A 23,374-nucleotide genomic window follows, 5' to 3' on the forward strand; every position below is an offset into this window, starting at 1 on the left:
TAGTGGTCAGTGTCTGGTTTTCTTTGCTTCACCTTGCTTTGCATCTTCTCCTTTGGAAGCTGAAACTAGGGTTGTTTTGGGTGCTCTACATACTGTCACTTTCTATGGCTTCTCTAATCTCATTATTGAAACTGATTCTCAAGTTCTTTTTCACACTTTAACGGGCAAGGTAAAGCCTCTTTAGAATATGATGATTTTGATTACTCGAATAGGTTGTATGGTGGCTAGCTTTAATCTCTCTATTCAGTATAATTTTGTTAATCGGGAAGGAAATAGGCCTGCAGATTGGCTGGCTAAATATGGGTATAATGGCATTTATATTGGGCAAACCCCCCCCTCTCCCCTTCTCCAATTTGATTCATGATGATATTATTGATGTTCCCTATTTACGTGCTTGAGGTTGCTGTACTGCAGGGCTTTTGATGGCTTGTTTTATCCCATTCTCATTTGGATCTTTCCTTTTTGCTGGGTGGTGTACATCAAACACTTATATATGTTCTGTTTGGAGGCAAGAGAAAAGGTTTTATTGGGAGGCACATGGCTCCCTTTTTTGTGGCAATATTTCAGGAATATATTGGAGGCCCATGATCCCTGTTTTTTGCATACTTTTATGGTTTGGAGTCTGATAGCTCTTAATGCTTATTTGAGAAATACTGGATGATTTGATGATGCTTTCCTTTTCTATAAGGGGAGGATGAATGGTGCTTTATTTTGCAATGGTTGTTGGAGGTTTAGGCTGCTGGTATTGGTCTTTACTATTTCTCGGGCCCTCTCTCTCTGCAGCTTGAATTATCAGTGGCTTACAAAGACTCCTCTTTTAATGTCGTATCCCCTCAATGTCATTTATTCTACTAACAGATATGATCTATACAGGTTCTTAGACGACGACATATTACTATTTTGTTTTCTCCTACAGGACTGTTATTTTGTCACAATTTTGCACTCAGATTGGAAGATTGTGCAGTTTCAAGATAATTGGATTTAGGATTGCATAGTTCTGTTTTGCACTTGACCTACAAGTTCATTTTTGGATTACTACTTTTGATTGTCATATCTTTTTTGGTTACATGTAATTTTGGAAGTGATGGCTTGTTCTAAGTCTTTTTTTGTGTGGTGTTGTATGTGGACGGAGGAACCATTAGTTTTCAATGTATCTTTTTGCTTTTTTAGTAGGAATCCTCCTTCCCTCCCATAATTGTATTATCTCTATTATCATTAACGCATAAGGAGCCACGAGTTGCTCTTTCAATCAAACATATATATATATATATATATATATACACATCAATTTTTGTACATGTATATATAATAATATTATTACGATCACATGCTTTTCTAATATTATTATTCATGATTTAATGGATCTATTTAATATTATTTAGAGGATGCAAGAAATTCTTTATAAATAGATTTTAGACAAACATTTTGTCATGTACTTGACTTGGCTATATAATATAATATATAGGGTATATCATGTTCGGCTAAATTTATTCGGTTTAGAGGCTATTCTTTTGAGTACTCTTTATTTACTTAGTTTCTGATATAGAATAGTCCTAAAACTATTAATAATCTTACATTTTCATGCAATAATATAAACACATCAAGAATCTCATTCTCAACTTTTTTTATAAATAATTAAAGTTGCTCAGATATTTACTTTTGTTGGAAATTTTGTTCTTAGCTGCTCCAGGCTCTTGATGCTAATTAAATTTTTCGGAAAATGTCTTTCCATGAGATTTCAGCTTCTTTTAGTAATAATTATTGTATGTAGTATTTGGTAGGAATCTAATGTTTTAATATATATCTATCTAACTATTGAACTTTTTTCATTATTGTTGTTGTTATAAGTTAGCTTTTTATCCAATTGACATATGATGATTGAGCTAACATGATTTAAAATCTAGAGCAAGATGTTTTGACTTACCTAACAGAGTTGAACTTACATAATGTTCTAATAATGTCAATTTGAGTATGATGTTCTGAACTAACATACCTAACATGATTCAACAAAGATTCAATATATATCGTAGGTTTTGAGCATAACCAACTTATTCTTTATCATGAATAAAGAAATTTAAATCTTTTCCTTCTTTTGAATGTTTGGTAGGCCATAAGCAATCATGATAGCTAAATTCAAATGATTTTAGTGTTTATATGATATTACAATGTAGACTTTATTTATAGTGAGTGGGCCAACTAACATTTTTCCTCCTGAACTTTTTTTTTTTCCCGATCTAATTGGTGTTTTGAGGGGTATAGGTTTTTATATTTTTACTTTTCAAGGGAAGTTTAAGTTCTTGCTAAAAGAAAAAAGCTTGCCTCAAGAATATTTTAAAGGTCTTACACATCAAGAAACTAGACATACATAATCTTAAAAAAAGATTCAGATATCAAAGCCTCGATTTTGCAATTATTAAATACTTGATGTAGATTTTTAGATTTTCACCATCAACAAAAGTAGTTACAGAATATATTATTCCTTTGTGCCAAATTAGGTATTAATAATCGCAACAGTAATCATATAACGCATTTTAAAAAGAACCTTCGATGATATAAATTTTTGGGTTGAATATCTTTAATATAGTTTCATTTAATAATTTTAGACATGATAGCAGTTTGAGAAGTAATAGGCCAATTTTTTATAAGAAAACTTCTTGATAAAACTAAATCTATACCTGCAATCCATCCTTTTATATGGAAAACTCAAATCATCATCATGACATGTAAGCCATCTAATAGAATAAGCATTTATAAGTTTATTTTGAATGATTATGGCTCGAGGAAGAAATTTTTCATTTTAGGGATTAACTCTAAGCATTTGCAAAATTCTTGCTTGCTCTACTCTTTGATTTTGAGTAATCTTAACATTACTCCTTGATCTATTCTGACATGATAGCTTGAGCCCCTTTGGTAGACAACTTCAAGTTTCTTTCAATAATTTTAGAATGAAAAGTGGGAAGCCTCAATCTTATCATCTAAACACCTTATACAAATGATGTCTCTAAGCACTATCATAGTAAATCTAAACACCTTATAACATGAAGTCTCTAAGTACTTCAAGTTTTTTTTTTCTCTCAACTATACTTGTTTTAATACTGATGGCATGGAATTTTACATTAGATGGATATTTGATAATACCATGAATGACTTGAGGTTAAATTTGGTTTCGAAATGCTTTAAAACCATAGATATTCGTTCAACTAAATTTATCTCACCAATATCAAAGTTGTTGTACTCTTCTTCTTCTGATTGTGATATAAAATAATATTGCACAAATGGTTTATTCTCAAAAAATAGACAAGATCAATAATATTATAAGAAATTAAATTTATGCATTCAAGAATTCTCTCTCTTCCCAAAATGCTCCTACATTGCAAGGCTAATAGCGGGCATAGCATTGATTTCTATTTGTTAACTATTTGTTAATTTTTGTTTACTTTGGATATGGATAGATATTTCCTTATAACAAATATTACCTTAGGAAAGAGTAGGAGTTTGTTATGGGAATTTGTGAGGATGGCTTTGATAGTTTAGCGCTTTGAAATCAAGATCCATGAAAATTTGCATCGCTATAAAGTTTGCATTCTCACTCAAACCATCGATATTATTTGGTTCAATAGCAGAAAGAATGATAAAGGTAAAGGAAGATTAAAGAAGTGAGACACATTTGGTATTTGAGTTGATAATATGGTAAAAATGTAAAGAGTTTGATTAGAAACTTTATTATGTGTAGGAATATAAAATTATGAGCAATAGAGTCTCTAGATATTGAAAAATGTCTTCCTCTTGTACTCTAAATGTGACAACTACTAAAACCTTTAGAGTTAAGCATAATCTTCTTGTTCGAAGTAAATTATTTTACCTCTGTAGTACAATTGTGGATCTCATGAACAAATGAGTTACAAATAGAACATGCATCAAGTTTCTAATAATAAGTCCCCGCTTCCTCAAACCTAAGACATTTATCTTCATCAAGATAGACAATCATAATAATATGTAAGCTTTATGAGTGCACACACCCTTTCCAATGTAAAACTAATTTTTTAGGCAGCATTTCATCAAAATAGGATTTTAATTCTATAAGCCACTTTAAAGTAACTTCCAAATATTCAACATCGAGGTAAAAGATCATGAAATTTCAGAAAAATCATCCTCCCAACGGAGCAATTTCCAAAGTTTTGAAATATGAAGAATAAAAAATAAAATATGAAGAATAAAAAATAAATAAATAATCCTTCATAAAATTTATTTTATATTAAGGCACCTAGAGCAATTTTATAGCATTGTACCATATAATGATATTTTATCAATCTCATTGCTCACCACAATGTGGTTTCTTACTTGTATTCCTCGATTCACATCTCCTCAAAGAAAGAAATCAATTTGTTAAATCTTTCATCATAAGCAAGATGGAAATTGTTGGTTTTAGGAGCATAGGTAGTTTATGTAGCGAGGATTGATCTCTACTTTACAACCCAAAAAAAGATGAGGGAGATTAGGACCAGCACCAAGAGAAAGTATGGAAATAAGAAAAGTTAAGGAAGGAAAACTTAACGTATTAGAAGAAGAGAAAGGCATTAAAAGAGATTTGGTAGAAGGAACTCTCAATAAAGTAAAGATTTCTGAAAATTCAAAAAATGAGTGAGGAGCAACGAGTTCGAAGGTGATGAAGAGAAAAAGGGCATGAAACTCACCGACAAAAGCTTATATGAAGAAGAGAAGCAAAACAATAAAATATGTAACTAATCAAACATTTGGAAGAAGAGCTAGTACTTGAGGCAATGCCAAAAAAGGGTGACAAGAACTCCTAGCTTCCCCTTATTCCTCCGAACAAATTATCTTTTATTTTATTTAATTATTTATTTTTGATTTTTTTTGTGTGTGTGTAAATCTTCGACCTCAGTACCTTAGTAATCTTCTTCAAACATAGCCCATGACAATGTGGATAAGGTAGGGTTTAAAAGAGTAGATATAGCAGAGTTCTTGTATAAATGCCAAGTGTCATTCAAGTAGATATAGAATAGAAGAAGAAAATTGGAAGAATTTTTCAATAATTCTCATTTTTTCTTTATTCTTGGGGTTGCTTGATAGCAAATAGGATTTAGCAAATTCTGAATTTTGTAATTCCTATTAACAAAGGTTTACTAAATCTTGAACTTTAAGTCTCTAAAATTATTCTGTTGAAATATATTTAATCTGAGGTAATTTTGTGAAAACTGTTTAAAAGAAAGGCAAAAAGAATCAAATCAAGAATTTAAGGCTAAACTCAGTCAATTCATCCAAATCCTACACTTAAGGAAGCTCTAAACCCTAACAAATAGACAACTTTTTTTTTTCTATCCAAGCATTGTGAAGATCCAATCTATTACCCAGCAAAAACCACACAATTTTAACACACCTAATATATAATATAATTGGGTAGAACTGTGTTGTCATATGTGCATATTATGATTAAAACAGAGGGTAGTAATGATACAAAGTATTTGATAATATACATTACTGAGAGAAATGTTTCTTGCACCGAAATATTCATCACAGCATACATACATACATATATATATATATATATATCTATATATATATATATATATATATATATCATCACTCTTTTACGTATATAAAAAGTGTGAATTATGCTGTAAAGAAACATCTCTTTATTCCAGACCATTACATGATAATATATTTTAAGGAGGCATTTGAGAGGAACTAAGAAAGTGAGGACCTCACAAGCAACCCTTGCAGGCTCTTCACGGTTTCATAGATACCTTGGTTAACCGGGATGAACTCGAGGCCAAGGTCCTTCAGCTTCTGGTTGGAGAACTTGAATGCCTTTTTCCTTGGGTTTATCTCATCAGAGCACCTGCACAAATATTAATGCCAGAAGGTAAAGATTTCTGATATTTTTTTAAGGATGGAAATTCAATTTCAAGCCACATATATCCGACTGATTATAAAGATTCATTGGATCAGGCTGTCATAAATTGTATTTGTTAAAAGTTAGGGCACGAGCTACTAAAATTAGAGTCATTGTTATGAACAATTTTGTGTTTGCTTCAGTGAAACGATTATTCAATTCATTAAATTGTATATCGATGCTTATATAGAAACGCTAGGAAAAAAGACAGTTAAGAAAGGCATTTTAAAAGAGAAAATACTTATAAGAAGTATAGTTGATTCTATTAAGTCAAGAAATGAAAATGTAATATGTAAAACATTAAAATAAAAGTCCGCCTAAGCCAGACGCGGAACATATTGAATATTAATTAAAATTTTAAAGTCACAATTGAATTAGTTGGCAAGAATTACAACTATTATCTATATTAAAGTAGGCGGAGGGAAAATGAAAAAACGTTGGATTGTAATATAAATATTAATAATTAATATAGATAATAGTTGTAATTCTTGCCAACTAATTATCTATATCTGCGTCTGGCTTATTATCTGATTATTATCTAATTCAAAAAACGTTAAATTTTGAACGTTGGATTTTTTTCATTCATTCATTTCCTAGTAGGTCTGCATCTGCGCGGTCCCGCTTGTGATTCTGTGCGTACGAAGCGTTTATTATGTGAAATCTAAAAGCTTGCTTCCAAAAGAAGCTTTAATAACATAATTTATTAGCTAATCAATTAGTATGTATCCTACTTTTTGATGAAAAGCTAGAAAATATGGATTGACTCAGTAATTTGAGAGTAGCGCCAATTTAATACAAATAAAAAATTTGAGATAAAATATAAAAAATAGAATAAACTAAATAACATGTGAAATTATTATTAAAATTAAAAAAATAAATATAGATAACAAAATAAAGGGTTCATTTGGGGCATTTATTCTCTATATTTTCAAAATGCGGCCGATACGTTTGATTACGGCTTTTGGCGGACAAATCGTTGAACGTCGGATTCTTATTATATTAAACATCGGCCGCAAGTTCCACCCCTTGGCCAAGCGTTCGGAGTTAAAACTTACGTACATGCCCTCATTCTGCTTGCCCTCATGAACGAACACGGCCACCAATATCCTCTCCAGCGACTTCATGATCAGAAATTGCATCATCAGTCCAGGCCATGGGACAATGTCTCTGTCGAGATCGGTGACCACTTGACGACAAAGACATCTTTGATGATTAGAGCCTTCAGGTGGACAACCACAAGGCGGGAGGGGTCTTAAGGATGGAGCCCAGTTCAGTCCGCCTGTTCTCGCGCACACGCAAAGACTCTCGCTCCCGTTCGCTAAAGGTCGCGACCATGTTGTTCGCTGTTCGTGAATTGCTCCGATGTCGCGAATAGTCGCAACGTCTTTGCTTCCTGTTTGTGATAAAAGGCATCTCAGCGGCTCTCCTTTGGTTTCTAAGTCACGATTTTTTGTTCTTCTTCGAGCTTCCTCGGGATAGAGGAAGAGAAGTGCAAACAGTAATTCCTTACAGTAGAAGGAAAAAGAAAGAAAAAGAATATTGTTCTCCCTTGACTTCTTCTTTGTGGCTTGTGGCACAAGAGAAATTTGGTTTATTTCTCTTATAAGTTTATCATCTTCGGTGTATCTCGATCTAGAGATAGAAGAGAGAGAAGAAGAGAGCAATGAAGTGAGAGATTCCTCTATTGATATAAATTCCTCAAGTAGTAAAATCCTCTGCATCTCCGTGGACGTAGGCAATTTGCCGACCACGTAAATCTGTGTTCTACCGTGTTATTTTTTATGTGAATTTTTTCATGTTTTTTTTCACTTCGTCGTTGATCGTTCTCATATTTTATTTCTATATACCACAACAACTGGTATCATAGACCGTGTTTCAAATATGAGGAAAAATGATGGCTGCAGATGAAGTGAATGTTTCAGGGATCAAAAAATTTGATGAAACAGATTTTTGTTACTAAAGGATGCAGATAGAGGACTATATGTATGTGAAGAAACTTCATCTTCCGTTATTAGGGAAAAGACCTGAAAGAATGGATGGGATGAATAGAATTTGTTGGATCGACAAGTTTTGGGGTTATTCGATTGACCCTATCGAGGTTCGTTGCACACGTCATCAAGTAAAAGATTACTGTAAATCTCATGACAGTCTTATCAACTATGTATGAAAAATCATCAGCGAATAACAAACTGTACTTGATGAAGAAGTTATTCAATTTGAAGATAGAGAAATGCACATCTTTTTTACAATACTTGAATGATTTTAATACTATCACAAATCAATTATCGTATGTGAAAATTGAATTTGATGTGAGATACGTGCACTTATCATGTTGGCTTCATTGTCAAATAGTTGGAAAGTTATGAGGATAATTGTTAGTAATTGTAAACTGAAATGTGATGATATTCGTGATTTGATTTTTTGCTGAGGATGTGTGCAAGAAAGATTTTGGCAAAATCTCAGGTACGAGTTTGACACTGAATGTTAATTTCAGAGGGAGATGATAGAACATGAACTCAAATACATGAACTCAAATAGAGGGAACTCAAATAGAGGGAAATCAAAATCAAAGTCTGGTCAACAGACAACCTGCTGGAATTATGACAAGGCTGTCCATATAAAGAGGAACTGTAGGAATCCCAAGAAAATGGAGAATGATAGCACAAATGTGGCATCTGCAAGATGCACTATTGTTGGCAGTTCATAGTTCTGTTGATGATGAAAGTAAAAATGAGAGTGAGTCTAGGGCACTTATTCCTATTGTTTCACAACAGATGGTGGAGAACCACAGAACACTGAAGAAATCTTGTAAGATCAAAGTTTGAGCAAGTGGGAGCTGACATAACTTCCACCAGGAAAGAAGACATTACACGAGTGAGTGTACCTGTTGACCTCACTTTTGGGTAAAAGTTTTTAGTCTTTTCTTTAGAAGCCTAGGATCAAGCCATATGACTTTCCTGTTGACTTTTTAAAGGACTAATGATGGTGTATCCTCATCAATAGAAATTCTAAACTCTTCTTTGCTCATCTTGAAGTTTCACATGTTGGTTCTTACCTCTAGCACTTTGTAGGTAGAGCTACTATATAGGAGCTCAAAAGGGTTCCCCATATGACTGCTTGACCTTAGGGTTAACCCTGGGTAATGTGGCTTGATTTAGCACATACTTGCACTTCACACTTTCAATAACAAGCTTGAACCCTAACATACACATGTTTAGTTTGGCTTCCTTGCCTCTTTGGATACCCATGTGGGTGGTTCCTCAAACCCTTAGTTCTTTGTTACGGTGGGTAAGACCAACACATGGAGAATCCAAAGTGGGGTTTCTTTGGTCTCATGGCACCGTGAGGGTAATTTTATGATCAATATTTGCATCAAAAATTAACCTTACCCAAATTAACAGAAATACTCCAAAATTTTCATATTTACTATCAAATTTTCCAAAATCTTCCACAGTAACCAATGAGTCCTAAAAATCACAACAAATCATTTCTTATGTTAAAAAATTCTTCGGGATCATAAAACCTTCTACATTGGTTGAAAATGACCAGACAATATTGTTTGACTCGAAATTTCTTCCTGACCATTTAGAGCTTTTAAATTAATATTTTGATCACTTGACAAAAGTTGGTCATAATTATCAAAATGCCACACATTGCCCAAAAATTTCCAAATTCTCCAAAATCATTTTACACCTCTAAAATCATTTCTTGACCATTTATTGGGTCTAATTTGACCAAATTCACTCACTTTGACCAAAGTCCCCTCAATTTCAAATTCACATCAAATTCAAGATATTTAGATCCAACTTCAATTGAATTTAAATCCATTTAATTGGCTCATGATCAATTTCCAGAAAGATCGATTGCGAACTAAAAAATTTGACAAAAGTTAAATTGGATGCATTTTTGACATGACCGTCAATGAAAGTTGTCTCAACTACTCTAGATGACGAAACAGACAGCATGAGTGTGTTCAGAATGTCGATTTTAATCAGGAAGGATGTCCACTTCGTTGCGAGAACAGATCCGGACAAAAAATACGGGATTGTGTAATATAATCTAATATCCTATCTCTATTATAACTCACGCATGTAAATATCCAATCCCATGGGCAACTGTCATTCACTCCGACGCCTATAGATAAAATAAAAATAAAAAATAAAAATAAAAAAATCTCTCACGCCTCTCTCTCTCTCTCTCTCTCTCTCCCACGCCTACAGGTGTAATAAAAAATAAAAAAATCTCTCACGCCTCCCCCTCCCCCTCGCCATAAAAGGTGGCCAAAATGAAAAAAAAAAAAAAGGGAAGAGGAGGAAGAAGAGAGGAAAGCTAGTCAACTTCTTTTGGAGCCACCAAACCCACCTACACTCTTGAGCAAAATTATGCTCATTGGCTTGAGGAACACAACCATCACCTCCTCCATTGACGGAAACCACCGATATAGCCGGAAAAGCGGAAACAGAGCTAAATTCCGGCGAACCTCAAACCCGACGAGAAAGCGACGTCAAATCGACGCCACAAGGAGTTAGGTACGCTCAATGAAGCATAGTTATTCAAACCTAATTGATGACAAATCTCTTAGGCTCAGGTATATCTCTTAAATTGAAACAATAATCTGGAACTTCCCTCCGTTCCAGATCAAAAAATAAACCACAAAACACCTAAGTATTTGTATGGATGCGATCTACTTTTTTATTTGAACAAAAAGTGCCCAAGAATGCCAATTTTTGTTGAGAATCGGTGGAGAACGGACTCACGGAAGTTTCAGCCGCAGCTTCTTTCCTGTGCGTCGCGGGTATCGTCGAGGGAGGGAGAAGATATCGTTGCAATTTTTTAAAATTTTTAATTTCAATAATTATAAATTAATTTTAAAATTACATAACTTTTTTGTAGAAAACTTGAAAAATTAAACTGAAAGAAGCTATGAACTCAAAAAATTAAGAAGAATTTTTTAAAATTGAAATCACAAATTTTCACCAAATGAATATTTTTAAATTAATTTTTGAAATCCTGGAGTATTTAAATCATAAAAATTAAAATATAAATGATAAAAATGGTCTTGTTGGAATCTTCTCTGATTTTTTCAAACCATCTTAATGTCTCTATATTTATATTTTGAATTTTGAACAAAACGACATATTCATGTGACTTAAAAATTAAAAAAAAAAATTTAAAAATGTAAAACTCTCTCTGATTGAACATTTGACCATAAGCAGAGGTTTAAAAACTTTAAAATGTTTAAAGTAATTTTTATATTTAAAACACATTAATTAGGGTTAAGGTTTAATGTAGGCTAAGTTTATCTAGCTCGAGCTCAACCCAAGTCCAACCTAGCCAATTCTCTTTAGGTATGGTTCAACTTGATTACAGACCTGGTCAGGCAACTCAAGGATTGATTCAATCACCTATTAAGTTTAATTTTAGTCATTTAGGGCTTTAGGCTATCCAGTCTTTAGCTCGGGTCTAGCTTGGGTAAACTTAACATTTAGCTGAGTCCAATTTGAATAATTAAATCATTTTAAACTTGAGATTTAAGTCATACTATAATTTAGTTCAGACTAAAATTCTTGGAGTTTAAGGTTAGTCAACAAGAACTTTAATTTAGTTTATCCTACACATTAGGTTCATCATAAACTAAACCTTAATCTTAGGTTAGACTTAACCTAGACCATTAGTATTAGTGATCCTGACCACTAAAATTAGCCAGTCTAAATACTAGAATTAGTTAACCTAAACCTAGGTTAGTTAACCCTAAATTGATAGGATTAGTTAATCTAAGCCATAGGTTAGTTACCTTAAACCAATAAAATTAGTTAACCTAAATCTTAGATTAGTTAAGATTACTTAACCCTAAACCAATAGGATTATTTAACATAAGCCTTAGTTTAGTTAACCTTAAACCAATAGGATTGACCTTAGGTTAGTTAACCTTAAACTAATAGAATTAGTTAACCTAAATCCTAGGTTAGTTAATCCTAAACAAATATATTTAATTAACTTAAACCTTATGTTAGTTAACCATAAATTAACATGATTAGTTAACCTAAATTTTAGGTTAGTTAACTCTAATTCATAGGATTAGACAAGTATAAACCTTAGGTTAGTTAACCCTAAACCAATAGGATTAGTTAACCTAAATCTTATGTTAGTTAATCTAAACTTTAGGTTAGTTAACCGTAAACTAACATGATTAGTTAACATAAACCTTAGGTTAGTTAACTCTAAAGCCTAAACCTTAGGTTAGTTAACCCTAAATCAATAGGATTAATTAACATAAACCTTATGATAGTTATCCCTAAACCAACATGATCAATTAACCTAAATTTTAGGTTATTTAAGCTTAAATCAATAGGATTTGTTAACCTAAACTTTAGGTTAGCTAACTTTAATCCAACCCTAATCTTTAGTAAAACAAACCTTAATCATAGCTTAGCTTTAAACTAAACATACTCTAAACCTTAGGTTAGAACTTAACTCATAGGTTAAACATAGAAGAACCTTTTAGGTATAACCTTAAACCTAAGTTAAAAAGTTAAACCTAAATCCCTCAACTTGAACATCAATTAAGAAATAAAATAAAACATATTGGGATGGGTAAAACTTACATAAAAATATTAAAATTTAAACTGAAACCAAACCAAGCACAACAAGACTTTAAAGCATGGTTTTGTAGGTTAAGTCAGTTTTTAAGTCGTCAACTTCACATAAATAATACGTTAACAAAAATAACTAAAATAAAATACTTAAACTCCGACAATAATATATAAACAACTTAAAATATTTCAGCCCTAAAATCGATAAAGTGACTCAAGGATTATTCAATTATTAATCACAAATATCACATAACTCAACTTAAACCCCGATTTTATTCTAGTTTACGAAGATTTATTGAACGATGCATTTTGTTGATGTTAAACAATATATTTGCTCTATATATTGTTTTATGTATCTCAATGTATGTTTTTATTGCTTTTATCAAACATGAAAAACATGTGTTAAGGACAAATAATAAAGGAATAAAAGTTATTTAGATTAGGGAGAACCTAAAAATCATAACATTAGAGACTTAATTTAAGTGAACTTAGCATTGGCCTAGGTTTGAATTATACATTTACTACCCTTTAATTAATTCACTATAAAATTATCAAAACATATAAAAATTTTAATAATAAGATTTTTAATATAAAATTATCAAAACATATAAAAATTTTAATAATAAGATCGGAGGACCTGAAGACTTGAAGACACTTCAACATGGGCAGCTCGGTAGATTTCGTGGGCAGCTCGTTCAAGACATTTCTTTAGTTTAAATAACAATCTTTAGGATTCTGAGGCTGCTTTTTATGATTTAAAATTTCTCTTTTTGTTAGGCTCCTGCATAGTCCTGATATGCATCATGTCCTAACTTGTTTTAGGATTCTGAGGTAATCACTCGACGTAAAACCTCATATCTTTCTAGATTTTTGTGTAAATCATCATTACACAAATTTAAGCTTTAATTAATAAAATTGGCAAGACTTAACTTAAATTAATATCATCCTAAATTGAGTCAAACATTGGGATAGTTTGGGAGATTACTAAGTACCTATTCTGGACCTTTAATCTTCCATGTTTTTCTTCTTTTGATTTTTAAAACAAAATCTTCATCTTTGAACCAATCCTTATTGAAAATTTCACAATCATGTTCGTTGAAAACTCTTTCTTACGAATTCATGAAAACAAAAAATTCTTGATTTTTATCGAGAGTTTTCTTAACGAGAGTTTTCTTAAGTGATTTATCGAGAGTTTTCTTAAGTGATTCATTCGCTTAAGATATAATTAACTATAGGGGTTTGCCCTTACAGTGAACTTAAAAAAAACCCAAATTTAAAATAAATCATATTTGACTCTCATATCGAATAAAGAAATATGTCGGTCAACATGCAAACTTAGAGATCAAACGGAAGTCATTTATTTCTATAGTTTATTTAATTGAGCTTATTATCAAGTGGTAAATTGTAGGAATCAATGGGATAAGTTTGACCCCATTTTCTTTAAATTAAAATACATAATTTCTAAATACTGTATTACACTAAATTAAATCGCACCCAGCCGTATGACGACCGACAGTTTTGGGTGAAGACTGAGCGTGATGACAGTAAGAGGTAAAAGACTAGACTTGGTGAAAAAGACTTTCAGCAGCGGCAAGAGTAACCTATGAAATAGCTTGGAGGTGCAAGGCTATGTGGACCCTGCTGATATGTTGACTAAGGGTGTTACTCTTGAGAAACTGAAGTTGCACACAACTTCGGTTTGTCTTTTGGAGTGAAGAGAGATGATTTGAGTTGCAGAGGTGGAGGATATATGTTTGAAGAAAAATGTGATGTTGCTAGTAGAGGATATCAGTTTGAGGAAGGAGATATTGTTGCCTATGTACCAGTCTTCAAGTGAAAGATTTGTTACTCTTGAGAAACTGAAAAATGTTCATAGTTTCAGTAGTTCTTCTGGAGTGAATACAGAAGTTTTGAGTTGGAGAGGTGGAAGATACATGTTTGAAGAAAAATGTGACGCCGCTAGTAGAGGATATCAGTTTGAGAAAGGAGATGTTGATGTTTGTGTACCCGGTCTCCAAGTGGGAGATTTGTTAAGGATGGAGTCTGGTTCAGTCCGCTCATTCCCGCACACAATCAAAAACTCCCGCTCCCGTTTTTTCGCGCGTACTCCCTCTTCTGTTCGCGAAAGGTCGCAACCCTGTTGTTCGCAAACTGCTCCTTTGTCGCAAAGGGTCGCGACGTTTCTGCTTCATATTCGTGATAAAAGGCATCGCAGCGGCTCTCGTTTGGTTTCTAAGTCAAGATTTTTTGTTCTTCTTCGGGCTTCATCGGGATAAGAGAAAAGAAGTGCAAGCAATAATTTCTTGCGGCAGAAGGAAGAAGAAATAAGAAAAAGAAAATTTTTCTCTCTTGGCTTCTTCTTAGTGACTTGTGGCAGAAGAAAAATTGAGTTTATTTCTCTTGTAAGTTTCTCTTCTTCAGTGTATCTCGGTGTAAAGTTTTTTCAGTGTATCTCGGTGTAAAGTTTTTTCAGTGTATCTCGATTTATAGAGAGAATAAGAGAGAGCAATGAAATGGAGATTCCTCTTGTAAATCAAGACAATCGACTAATGTAAATTTCTCATGTAATAAAATCTTCTACAACTCCATGGATGTAGGCAATTTGCCGAACTACGTAAATTTGTGTGTTCCGCTGTGTTACTATTTTCTGGTGTGAATTTTCTCGTGTTTTTTTTCGCTTCATCGTCGATCATTCTCCTATTTTATTTTTATATACCACAACAAGGGGTTTAGAGCGGAAGCAATTGTGGAGGTGATGGGTGAAATCAACTGTAGAGGAGCGACGGTCGTGGATGGGGTCAACGGCTAAGTGGTGGACGAAGTCGAAGATGGAGAGGCAACGTTGGGAGGAGACCATGGCGTCAATCTATGATGGGCAGGTGGAGTTGCAAACTTTGAAGAGAACGAGGTATTCTATGATTGGAGACATGGCATCAGTGGAGTGTGAACTGGTTGATTGTAGTGAAGTTATAATGTGGGTAAGGGAAAGGAAGTTGGTTTTCCAATTCTTATGTATTGTATATCTTACACTCAAATTTTTTTATTTACATTCATAATATTTGATACTTTACTTTTATAAGTGAAAAGAGATTTCATTTTAAAAAAATAATAATAATATTATTGTTTATGTATGTTATATAAGAATTTGGGTACTATATATAGATATGAGAGTTTAGATGTGAAATATATAAATATAATAGAACTATGTATTATGTATGTAATTTATTTTTTAAGAAAAATTTTTTTGGTTTATTTTTTATTTAACCATTAGCATTATTAATGTATAATGTATGATCAAACCACATTGAATTGGATTCGACATCCCTGGGCAGAATACATGTCGAAAAATTAACCCTGCTTGCCCTTATTATTATAATTTTATTTGTCATTTTAATAATTGTTTTCATTTTATTTTATCAATCTTGATACTCAATATTAAGTGAAAGCTCCTTTTTTTTTACTGTTCTGTATGAGTTTTCTACATCTCTAGTATTAAATATATTGTTAAGACATTTCGGTTGCAAACAACATTACCTAATAGGAGTAGAATGATCATTTATCCAGAAACAGCTGCAAATCAGCTATTTTCAAACAGCTGCCTCAAACAGTCAGCTAGCTCATCAAGATCAATTGCTGACCAGCAGCTTATCAGGTTAAATTGGACAAGTTGCGGTTGCTCCAAACAAACCCTAATTTAGCAGGAAAGCAGGAAAGCAGGAAAGCAGGAAAGAAAAGAGTAATGATACCCTAAAAGAAAAAGTAACCCCATTTAGTTCAAATAAATTTTATGGAAATATTACTTTACTAATCCATCTAATCAGATGGTTATTTAAAATAATTGTTTTATACTTTTTTAAGAGTGTCTAAGAGTTTATCTATTAGCATACAACTAAAAATTGTTGGTGACTTATTTACTCTATACTAGTCAAAAGTGATTCGAGAAAAACACAATTTCATCATGTTTAAGCTACTCCATATATAATAACTCATTAAAAATGGTAGAGAAGATATGGTTTGATGAATAAAAATCACAAATTAAAATTTTATACAAAATGTCATTACATATAAAAAATGGTTATAGGAATTTTAGCATATGCACAGCATCCTCCCTACTCACCATAGCATCAAGCAGGGATAAGTTTCACTCATTCTCGCTCCAAACATCCTTCACCTGACCCTAACTCTGATTGACCCTCATAAAGTCTAGGGTTTGGAAGTCAAGGAAGTACAATGTGTAAGCATGGAACCGATAAAATTTTATCATGGTTCCTCTTCTTCTAGTTCCGAGGTCTTTGTAAAACTAGAAGAAGACACTTCTACCGAATTAATGAAATTGCTTATTGGATGGTACTCCCTGTGTGTTTAGAAACGTGTTTAACAAGGTTTTGTGACTAAACAATTTTCAAAAGGCAGGTTGCATCTTTTTAAAGAATTATGAAACAACAAAAATCAAACTTTCATCTCAAATGAAGGCATTGGGTTCGGCATGATAGGCCTGGTCGATGACACAAAATTTTGCTTGGTTGTCACTAATAAATCAAAGTAAGACTGTCTTGAAGTAGAAGTTGACTTCGAAGAATCTTCTGTAGAAGACACTGCACCAGAATTTGAAAAAAAAATCAAATCAACAGTCGATTAGTTAAAGGAAATCAATTTAGGGAATGAATATGACCCTAGATCCATTTTTATTAGTTCCTTATTAAGTGACGAGGAGTTACCACTGAGGTCAAAAAATTTAATAGACACTAAATTTGTAAGAGAAGAACAATATTCAATATGATTAGCCAACGTAGTGTCAGTCAGAAAGAAGAATGGACAGCAAAGGTGTCGATTTCAAAGACTTGAACAAAGCATGCCCAAACGATGAGTTTTCATTGCCGACTACATGATTAACATTGCACACATGATTAACATTGAAAAGGCGGAGGACTTTCAATGCTTAAGTACCAAGTTTTGGAAGATGCCAACGTGGGAGAACCAAAAATAAAGAAGGGCAAAGTGATATTTCAGGAGTGGCAAAATTAATATTTCAAAAAAGCTAAAAGACCAAGTTGTAAAAAAATTTGAATTTAAGAGGGTGACCCTAGCTAAATCCACCCTTGAATACCCTCGATCCGCACATAAAGATACCATTCAGGGAGAGCGTGGAGGGTGGATGGCTTGTCATTCAGTGATATTTTAGGAGTGACAAAATTAATATTTCAAAAAAGCTAAAAGACCAAATTGTATCAAATTCTGAATTTAAGAGCGTGACCCCGGCTGTCCACTCTTGAATACCCTCGATTCGCACATAAAGAGACCATTCAAGGAGAGTGTGGGGGTTGGATGGCTTGCCTTGTAGGGACCGCGTATTGCGGGAAGAGCTTGGCGAGGATGCGAATAAGGTCCTCGCAGTGGAGGACGGACTCAACACAGAGGTAGCGGCAGGGGTCCTCAAAGACGAGGATGTGGGCGTCCGCAACGTCGCGGACGTGAACGTGGGCCTGAACGGTGTTGGCGTAGGTCTTAGCGGAGCCGTTCAGGTACTTAAGCACGTGTGCCACACTCGCATTCACTGTTTCCCGAAGCAGGGGTCCCAAAGTCAGCACAGGGCTCACCACCACCAGATCCACCCCAAGCTCCCCGGCTAGTTCCCACGCAGCTTGCTCCACCACGGCTTTGCCATAGCAGTACCAGTTCTGCAAATTGTGGAGAATGCAAGCTGTTTAGCCTATTGGTTCAGGCTTGCGTCTATGTGATGTATGTGCATGTTTGTGAATTGTGAATTGTGAATTAAATTCGCTTATGTTTTTCAAAAAAGAAGTACAATAGAAGAGATTTAGTTACTTTTTGAACGTATAACGCCCCAGCTAATCAAGATGATGAATTCCCACCAATAAATAAGTGTATATAATGATGAAATTGATGGTCACTCCCTAAATTTATATTTTTAAAGTTGCTTCAAGAGAGATAATCTCGAGCCAAAAACAACTTAATATTAATTTCGAGTCATACAAGCTTCAATAGAATACGAGCAAGTTTCAAATTGGGAATAAAATTATCGGCCTTAATCCAACATATATTGGATGATCAGTATTAATTCCAATTTAATTAATTTACTTATCAAAAACTGCAAGAAATATATATAATGATTTAAGTGGCTCATCTCATTCTTTCTCTTTCGTAACATATAATAAATCACTATTTCTGAATCCCCCTTCTACTTCGAAATGGAAAACTCTTTTACTTATAAGATGAAGCTCACGAAAATAAGAAATAAACAAACAATTAAATATAGGAATTCGCCGCGAAATTCTAGCTTTGCAAATTAAGGAAATAAAAGAGGAATAATCAATACCTTAGTTTTCTTGCAGAAGTCCAGGTCGCTCCAGCATGACTCATCAACGACCACATCCTCACTGCGCTTAGGATCCATCGTCATCGCCCCAACCGAAGACGTGAACACCACTCGCCTCACTCCAGCTTCTGCCGCGCAAGTGATCACATTTCTCGCCCCTTCAATCGCCGGCTGCACCATCAGCTCCTACACCCAAACACAGATCAGACGCATTCTCACCCAAACGTAACGACCCTCAATAAATTCAACAGAACACAACAAAGCAATGCACTACAGGATCATCAGGAAGGTGGAAAACGCCATCGCGTCCCTTAATCGCCTCACGAAGCGCATTCAGATCAAGCAGATCGGCTTTGTAGAGCACCAGACGCTCCGATGCCCCTTCCAACGCCTTCAGATGCTTGCACTTCGCCTTATCTGCTCCAAATAAATCAAAACTCTTTCGATCAATATCCGCGTTGATCAAAATCAAAATCGAGGAAAAGGGTGATAGGATTAGGGCAGTACCTAGACTCCGAACTGTTCCGTGCACCGTGTATCCGCGCTCGAGGAGAAGCTTCACGATCCACGATCCGATGAAGCCATTGGCTCCGGTGACGCAAACCCTTTTCCGGCGGTCTGTGGTGATGGATAAGTCGTTGCTGGCGGTCACTTCAACAGCGGCGATGAGGGTTGGAAGATGGGGAAGAGAAGCCGCGAGATTTTTCAAAGACACTGAAGGTGGGAGCCCGTCTTGTGTAAAGGCATATTTATAGGCATAAAAATGTCATGGAATTTAAATTTTTGCATTTTTAAAAAATAAAAAAATTAGAATAAGGGGCTGTTTAGGGCAGCTGCTTTGTTGATGAGCAATTTATCCTACAATTTATTCGGATAAGCTGATTGTTTGTTTGTGACAGTTTTTCCAAAACAGTTGATTTGTAACTGTTTATAAATAAATGGTCATTCTGTCATTGTTAAGTAATATTGTTTGTAGCAGAACTGACAGACAATATATTCGATAATGTAGAAACAGAAAATTAATACATAATAGTAAAGAAAAAAAATGAAATAGTTCTAACCTAACACTGAGTATCAAGATTGATAAAAAAATTCATTAAAATTACAATTAAATTTATGATAATATTAATTTTGTAATTGAGATAGAGTGCCACGATTTACACTATCCCAAACGACAAGTCACAGGAAAATAAATTCTGACATCTTTGGTCTTACTCATTACATTGCTAACAAATAAATCAACTGTTTTACTTTTTTATATTTATAACACCTAAATATTTCATTCAAATCACATAAAAGTGGTATAAACGACTTCATGCATATAAAAGGTGGCTTTATATCACAAAATTGAAAGCATTGGTGTTAGATATGTAAATTCATAAGATTTAAGCGGCGTCTATGTTAGATAAGTGGTACAAACAACAAGAAGAAAGCAAGCATTAAAATGATATTGAGTCCATTTCCACCACTAAATTCCACAACTGCAATTTTTTGGCAATCAAAAGACAATTAAGCACACTAAGAGTCTGTTTGGCGCAGCTGCAGCTGTGCTGCCCTATGAAGCTGTTGCGGGGAAGCTGACTGTATGTTTGGTGCAGCTGTGTGAAACAGTTGTAGAGCAGTTGTTCCTGAAAAAATGATCATTGAGTCTTTATGTGGTAAAATTGTTTAAAAGAAGACTGTCACGGTGAAATTTTTGTAACTCCATAAGAAAAATTTATTATGTAATAAATTATTGAAACTTCAAAATGTTAAATATGTAACAAATGTAAGTGTTAGATAATTAATTAATTATTGTTATGTGATAAATTTATGGGATTGATTAATATATCTTAAAAAGTTAACTTGTTAGATAGGTCAACATATGAAATAAATGACTTGTTAGAGGAATGCTCTTATATTGGGTGGCATGAATGTATTAAATATATTTTCCATTTAGGATTTTACATATTATTAATGAACTAATTAATTTAACTAATATTATCAAATACCGATCAAAACTTAAAACAAAGCCAATTAAACAGATATATGCCCTTTTTTCCCAAATTGAAATACACTTTCATTCATAACTTTTATAACATTTAAATGTTAAAAGTTATGAATATCAAATTTTGATGATCAAACACCTACACTTTAATTTTCATTTACACCACTCAAATATTTCATATCACATTAGCATAAGGTAGTAGATGTTTTCTAAAATTTGAATTTTCCGTCAACAAAAACTTTGTTTAGTTTTCATAATTTTATTTTTGAAAGTTTAGTTTTTAGTTAGTCAACTGCATTTTACAACTGCATTTTATATAGCATTTACTTTAGTAGTTAATATTCAAACTTTGCACTTTACTTTTATTTTTGTATTTTTAAATTATAAAGTAATTTAAGAATTTACTTATAGGTTTTCCAACTTCCCTGTGAGATCGATATCTATGACTTCATTATAACTTAGGACTCAATTAGAGTCCTTTATTACATGATTGATACATATACTTGCATTATTTTAAAGGGAAATTGACAGTTTAAAAAGAGTTTTGAAGATAAACTATTTTCATAAAAATGTATTTTTGTTGAGATTATATTGCATATTTATTGTTATATATGTCGTATGTATTTTGTAGTATTGAAAAATATTTGCAAAACTTACATACTAAATCTACCCGCATCAAGACTCAATTTATAGTGAGTGAGTCAATTAACATTTTTCTATATACAAACTATTTTAGTGTTTATATGATATTACAAAGTTGTCTCTATTTTTACTAAGAACATTTTTCTATATACGAACCTGTCCTAGCTCATGAACAATTTTCTTTTTTCCTATCTAATTGGTGCTTTAAGTGATACGAGTTTTTATATTTTTACTTTTCATGAGCAATTTAAATTCATGTTAAAAGAAAAAAGTGTTCCTAAAGAATATTTTAAAGGTCACACACAACAAGAAACTAGGCAGAAATAATCTAAAAAAAAATTCTGATATCAAAGCCTCGAAAGTCAAAGTTTTTGCAATTATTAAATATTTTTTTGTTTAACCAGCTACTTGATGCAGATTTTTAGATTTTCCCCATCAACAAAACTAGAAGTTGTGTAATATATTATTCCTTTGTGCCAAATTATGTATTAATAATCACAACAGTAATCATATAAAGCCTTTTAAAAAGAACCTTGGATGATATAAATTTTTGGGTTGAATAACTTATAATTTAGTTTCTTTATAATTTTAGACATGATAGCAGTTAGAGAAATAATAGACCATTTTTTGACAAGAAAGCTTCTTGATATAACAAATTTATACCTACAATTCATCTTTTTATATGAAAAACTTAAATCATCTTCATGGCAAGCGATCTAACAAAATATTTATTTATATGTTTGTTCTGAATGATTACGGCTTGGGGAAAAAAAATTTCATTTTAAGGATTATCTTTAAGCATTTGCAAAATTATTGCTTGTTCTACTCTTTGATTTTGAGTAATGTTACAATAACTCCTTGATCTATTCTAACATGATAGCTTGAGTCATTGGGCAGACAACTTCAAGTTTATTTCAATAATTTTAGAATGAAAAGTGGGAAGCCTCATTCTTGTCATCTGAACACCTTATACAAATGAAGTCTCTAAGCACTATCCTAGTAAAGCTAAAAAGAAATGGAAAGATAATGAATAGCTTCCCAATGAGTTTTTTTTTTTTTTCTCTCAACTATACTTGCTTTGATAATGATGACATGGAATTGAACATTAGATAGATATTTGATAATACCATGAATGACTTGAGGTTAAACTTGGGCTCGAAAAAACTTTAAAACCGTAGATATTCATTCAACTAAAATTATCTCACCAATTTCAAAGTTGTTATACTTTTCTTCTTCTGATTGTGATATAAAAAAATATTGCGCAAATGGTTTATTATAAAAAAATAGACAATATCAATAAAATTATAAGAAATTAAATGTATTCATTCAAGAGTTCTTTCTCTTCCCAAAATGCTCCTACATTGCGAGGCTAATGGCGAGCATAGCATTGAGCCTTTGATTTCTATTTGTTAAGTTTTTTTGACTTTGGATATGGAGAGACATTTCCTTATAATAGGAAGGAGTAAGAGTTTGAATTTTATGAGGATGGCTTTGATAGTTAGGTGCTCTTAAATCAAGATCCACGAAAATTTGCATCGCTATAAAATTTGCATTCTCACCCGAACCATCGATTTTATTTGTCTCCATATAAAAATTAAGATTAAAGAAGTGAGAAGTTTAATTATAAACTTTAGTATGAGTAGGAATAGAAGAACTATGAGCAATAAACTCTCTGGATATTAAAAAATATATTCCTCTTCTGATCTAAATATGACAACTATTAAAACCTATATAGACTTGGGCATAATCTAATTCTTTCAAGAAAATTATTTTTCCCCTATAGTACAGTTGTGGATCTCATGAACAAATGAGTTACAAACAGAGCATGCATCAGGAATCTAATCATATGTCAATGCTTCCTCAAACCTTAAGACATCTATCTTCATAAAGATAGAATATCA

At 32.9% G+C, this 23,374-nt stretch overlaps 1 protein-coding gene and 1 long non-coding RNA gene across 6 annotated transcripts in view; one reads left to right on the forward strand and one right to left on the reverse strand.

The window, feature by feature from the left end:
- The window catches only part of LOC110039328, a 47,610-nt gene extending 28,680 nt beyond the window's left edge, over window positions 1–18,930 (forward strand). For 3 of the 5 annotated variants that reach the window (XR_002295505.1, XR_002295504.1, XR_002295508.1), the window contains exon 5: window positions 18,861–18,930. This is a non-coding gene — a long non-coding RNA (uncharacterized LOC110039328). Of the gene's footprint in view, window positions 1–5,742; window positions 6,054–18,849 lie in introns of those variants that run through there. The other 2 variants (XR_002295506.1, XR_002295507.1) reach the window with 2 other exon arrangements.
- On the reverse strand, window positions 16,493–19,497 carry LOC110039326 (cinnamoyl-CoA reductase 1-like). Its single transcript, XM_020744356.1, has 4 exons — window positions 19,351–19,497; window positions 19,119–19,304; window positions 18,845–19,030; window positions 16,493–18,185 (listed from the first exon to the last, which is right to left on the reverse strand). Exons 3-4 carry the CDS (start codon window positions 19,022–19,024, stop codon window positions 17,811–17,813), a joined length of 555 nt encoding a protein of 184 aa, XP_020600015.1. The 5' UTR covers window positions 19,025–19,030; window positions 19,119–19,304; window positions 19,351–19,497; the 3' UTR covers window positions 16,493–17,810.
- Between the last annotated feature and the right edge of the window lie 3,877 nt (window positions 19,498–23,374).

Source organism: Phalaenopsis equestris, unplaced genomic scaffold (assembly GCF_001263595.1).
Source record: "Phalaenopsis equestris unplaced genomic scaffold, ASM126359v1 Scaffold000002, whole genome shotgun sequence".
NCBI lineage: Eukaryota > Viridiplantae > Streptophyta > Magnoliopsida > Asparagales > Orchidaceae > Phalaenopsis > Phalaenopsis equestris.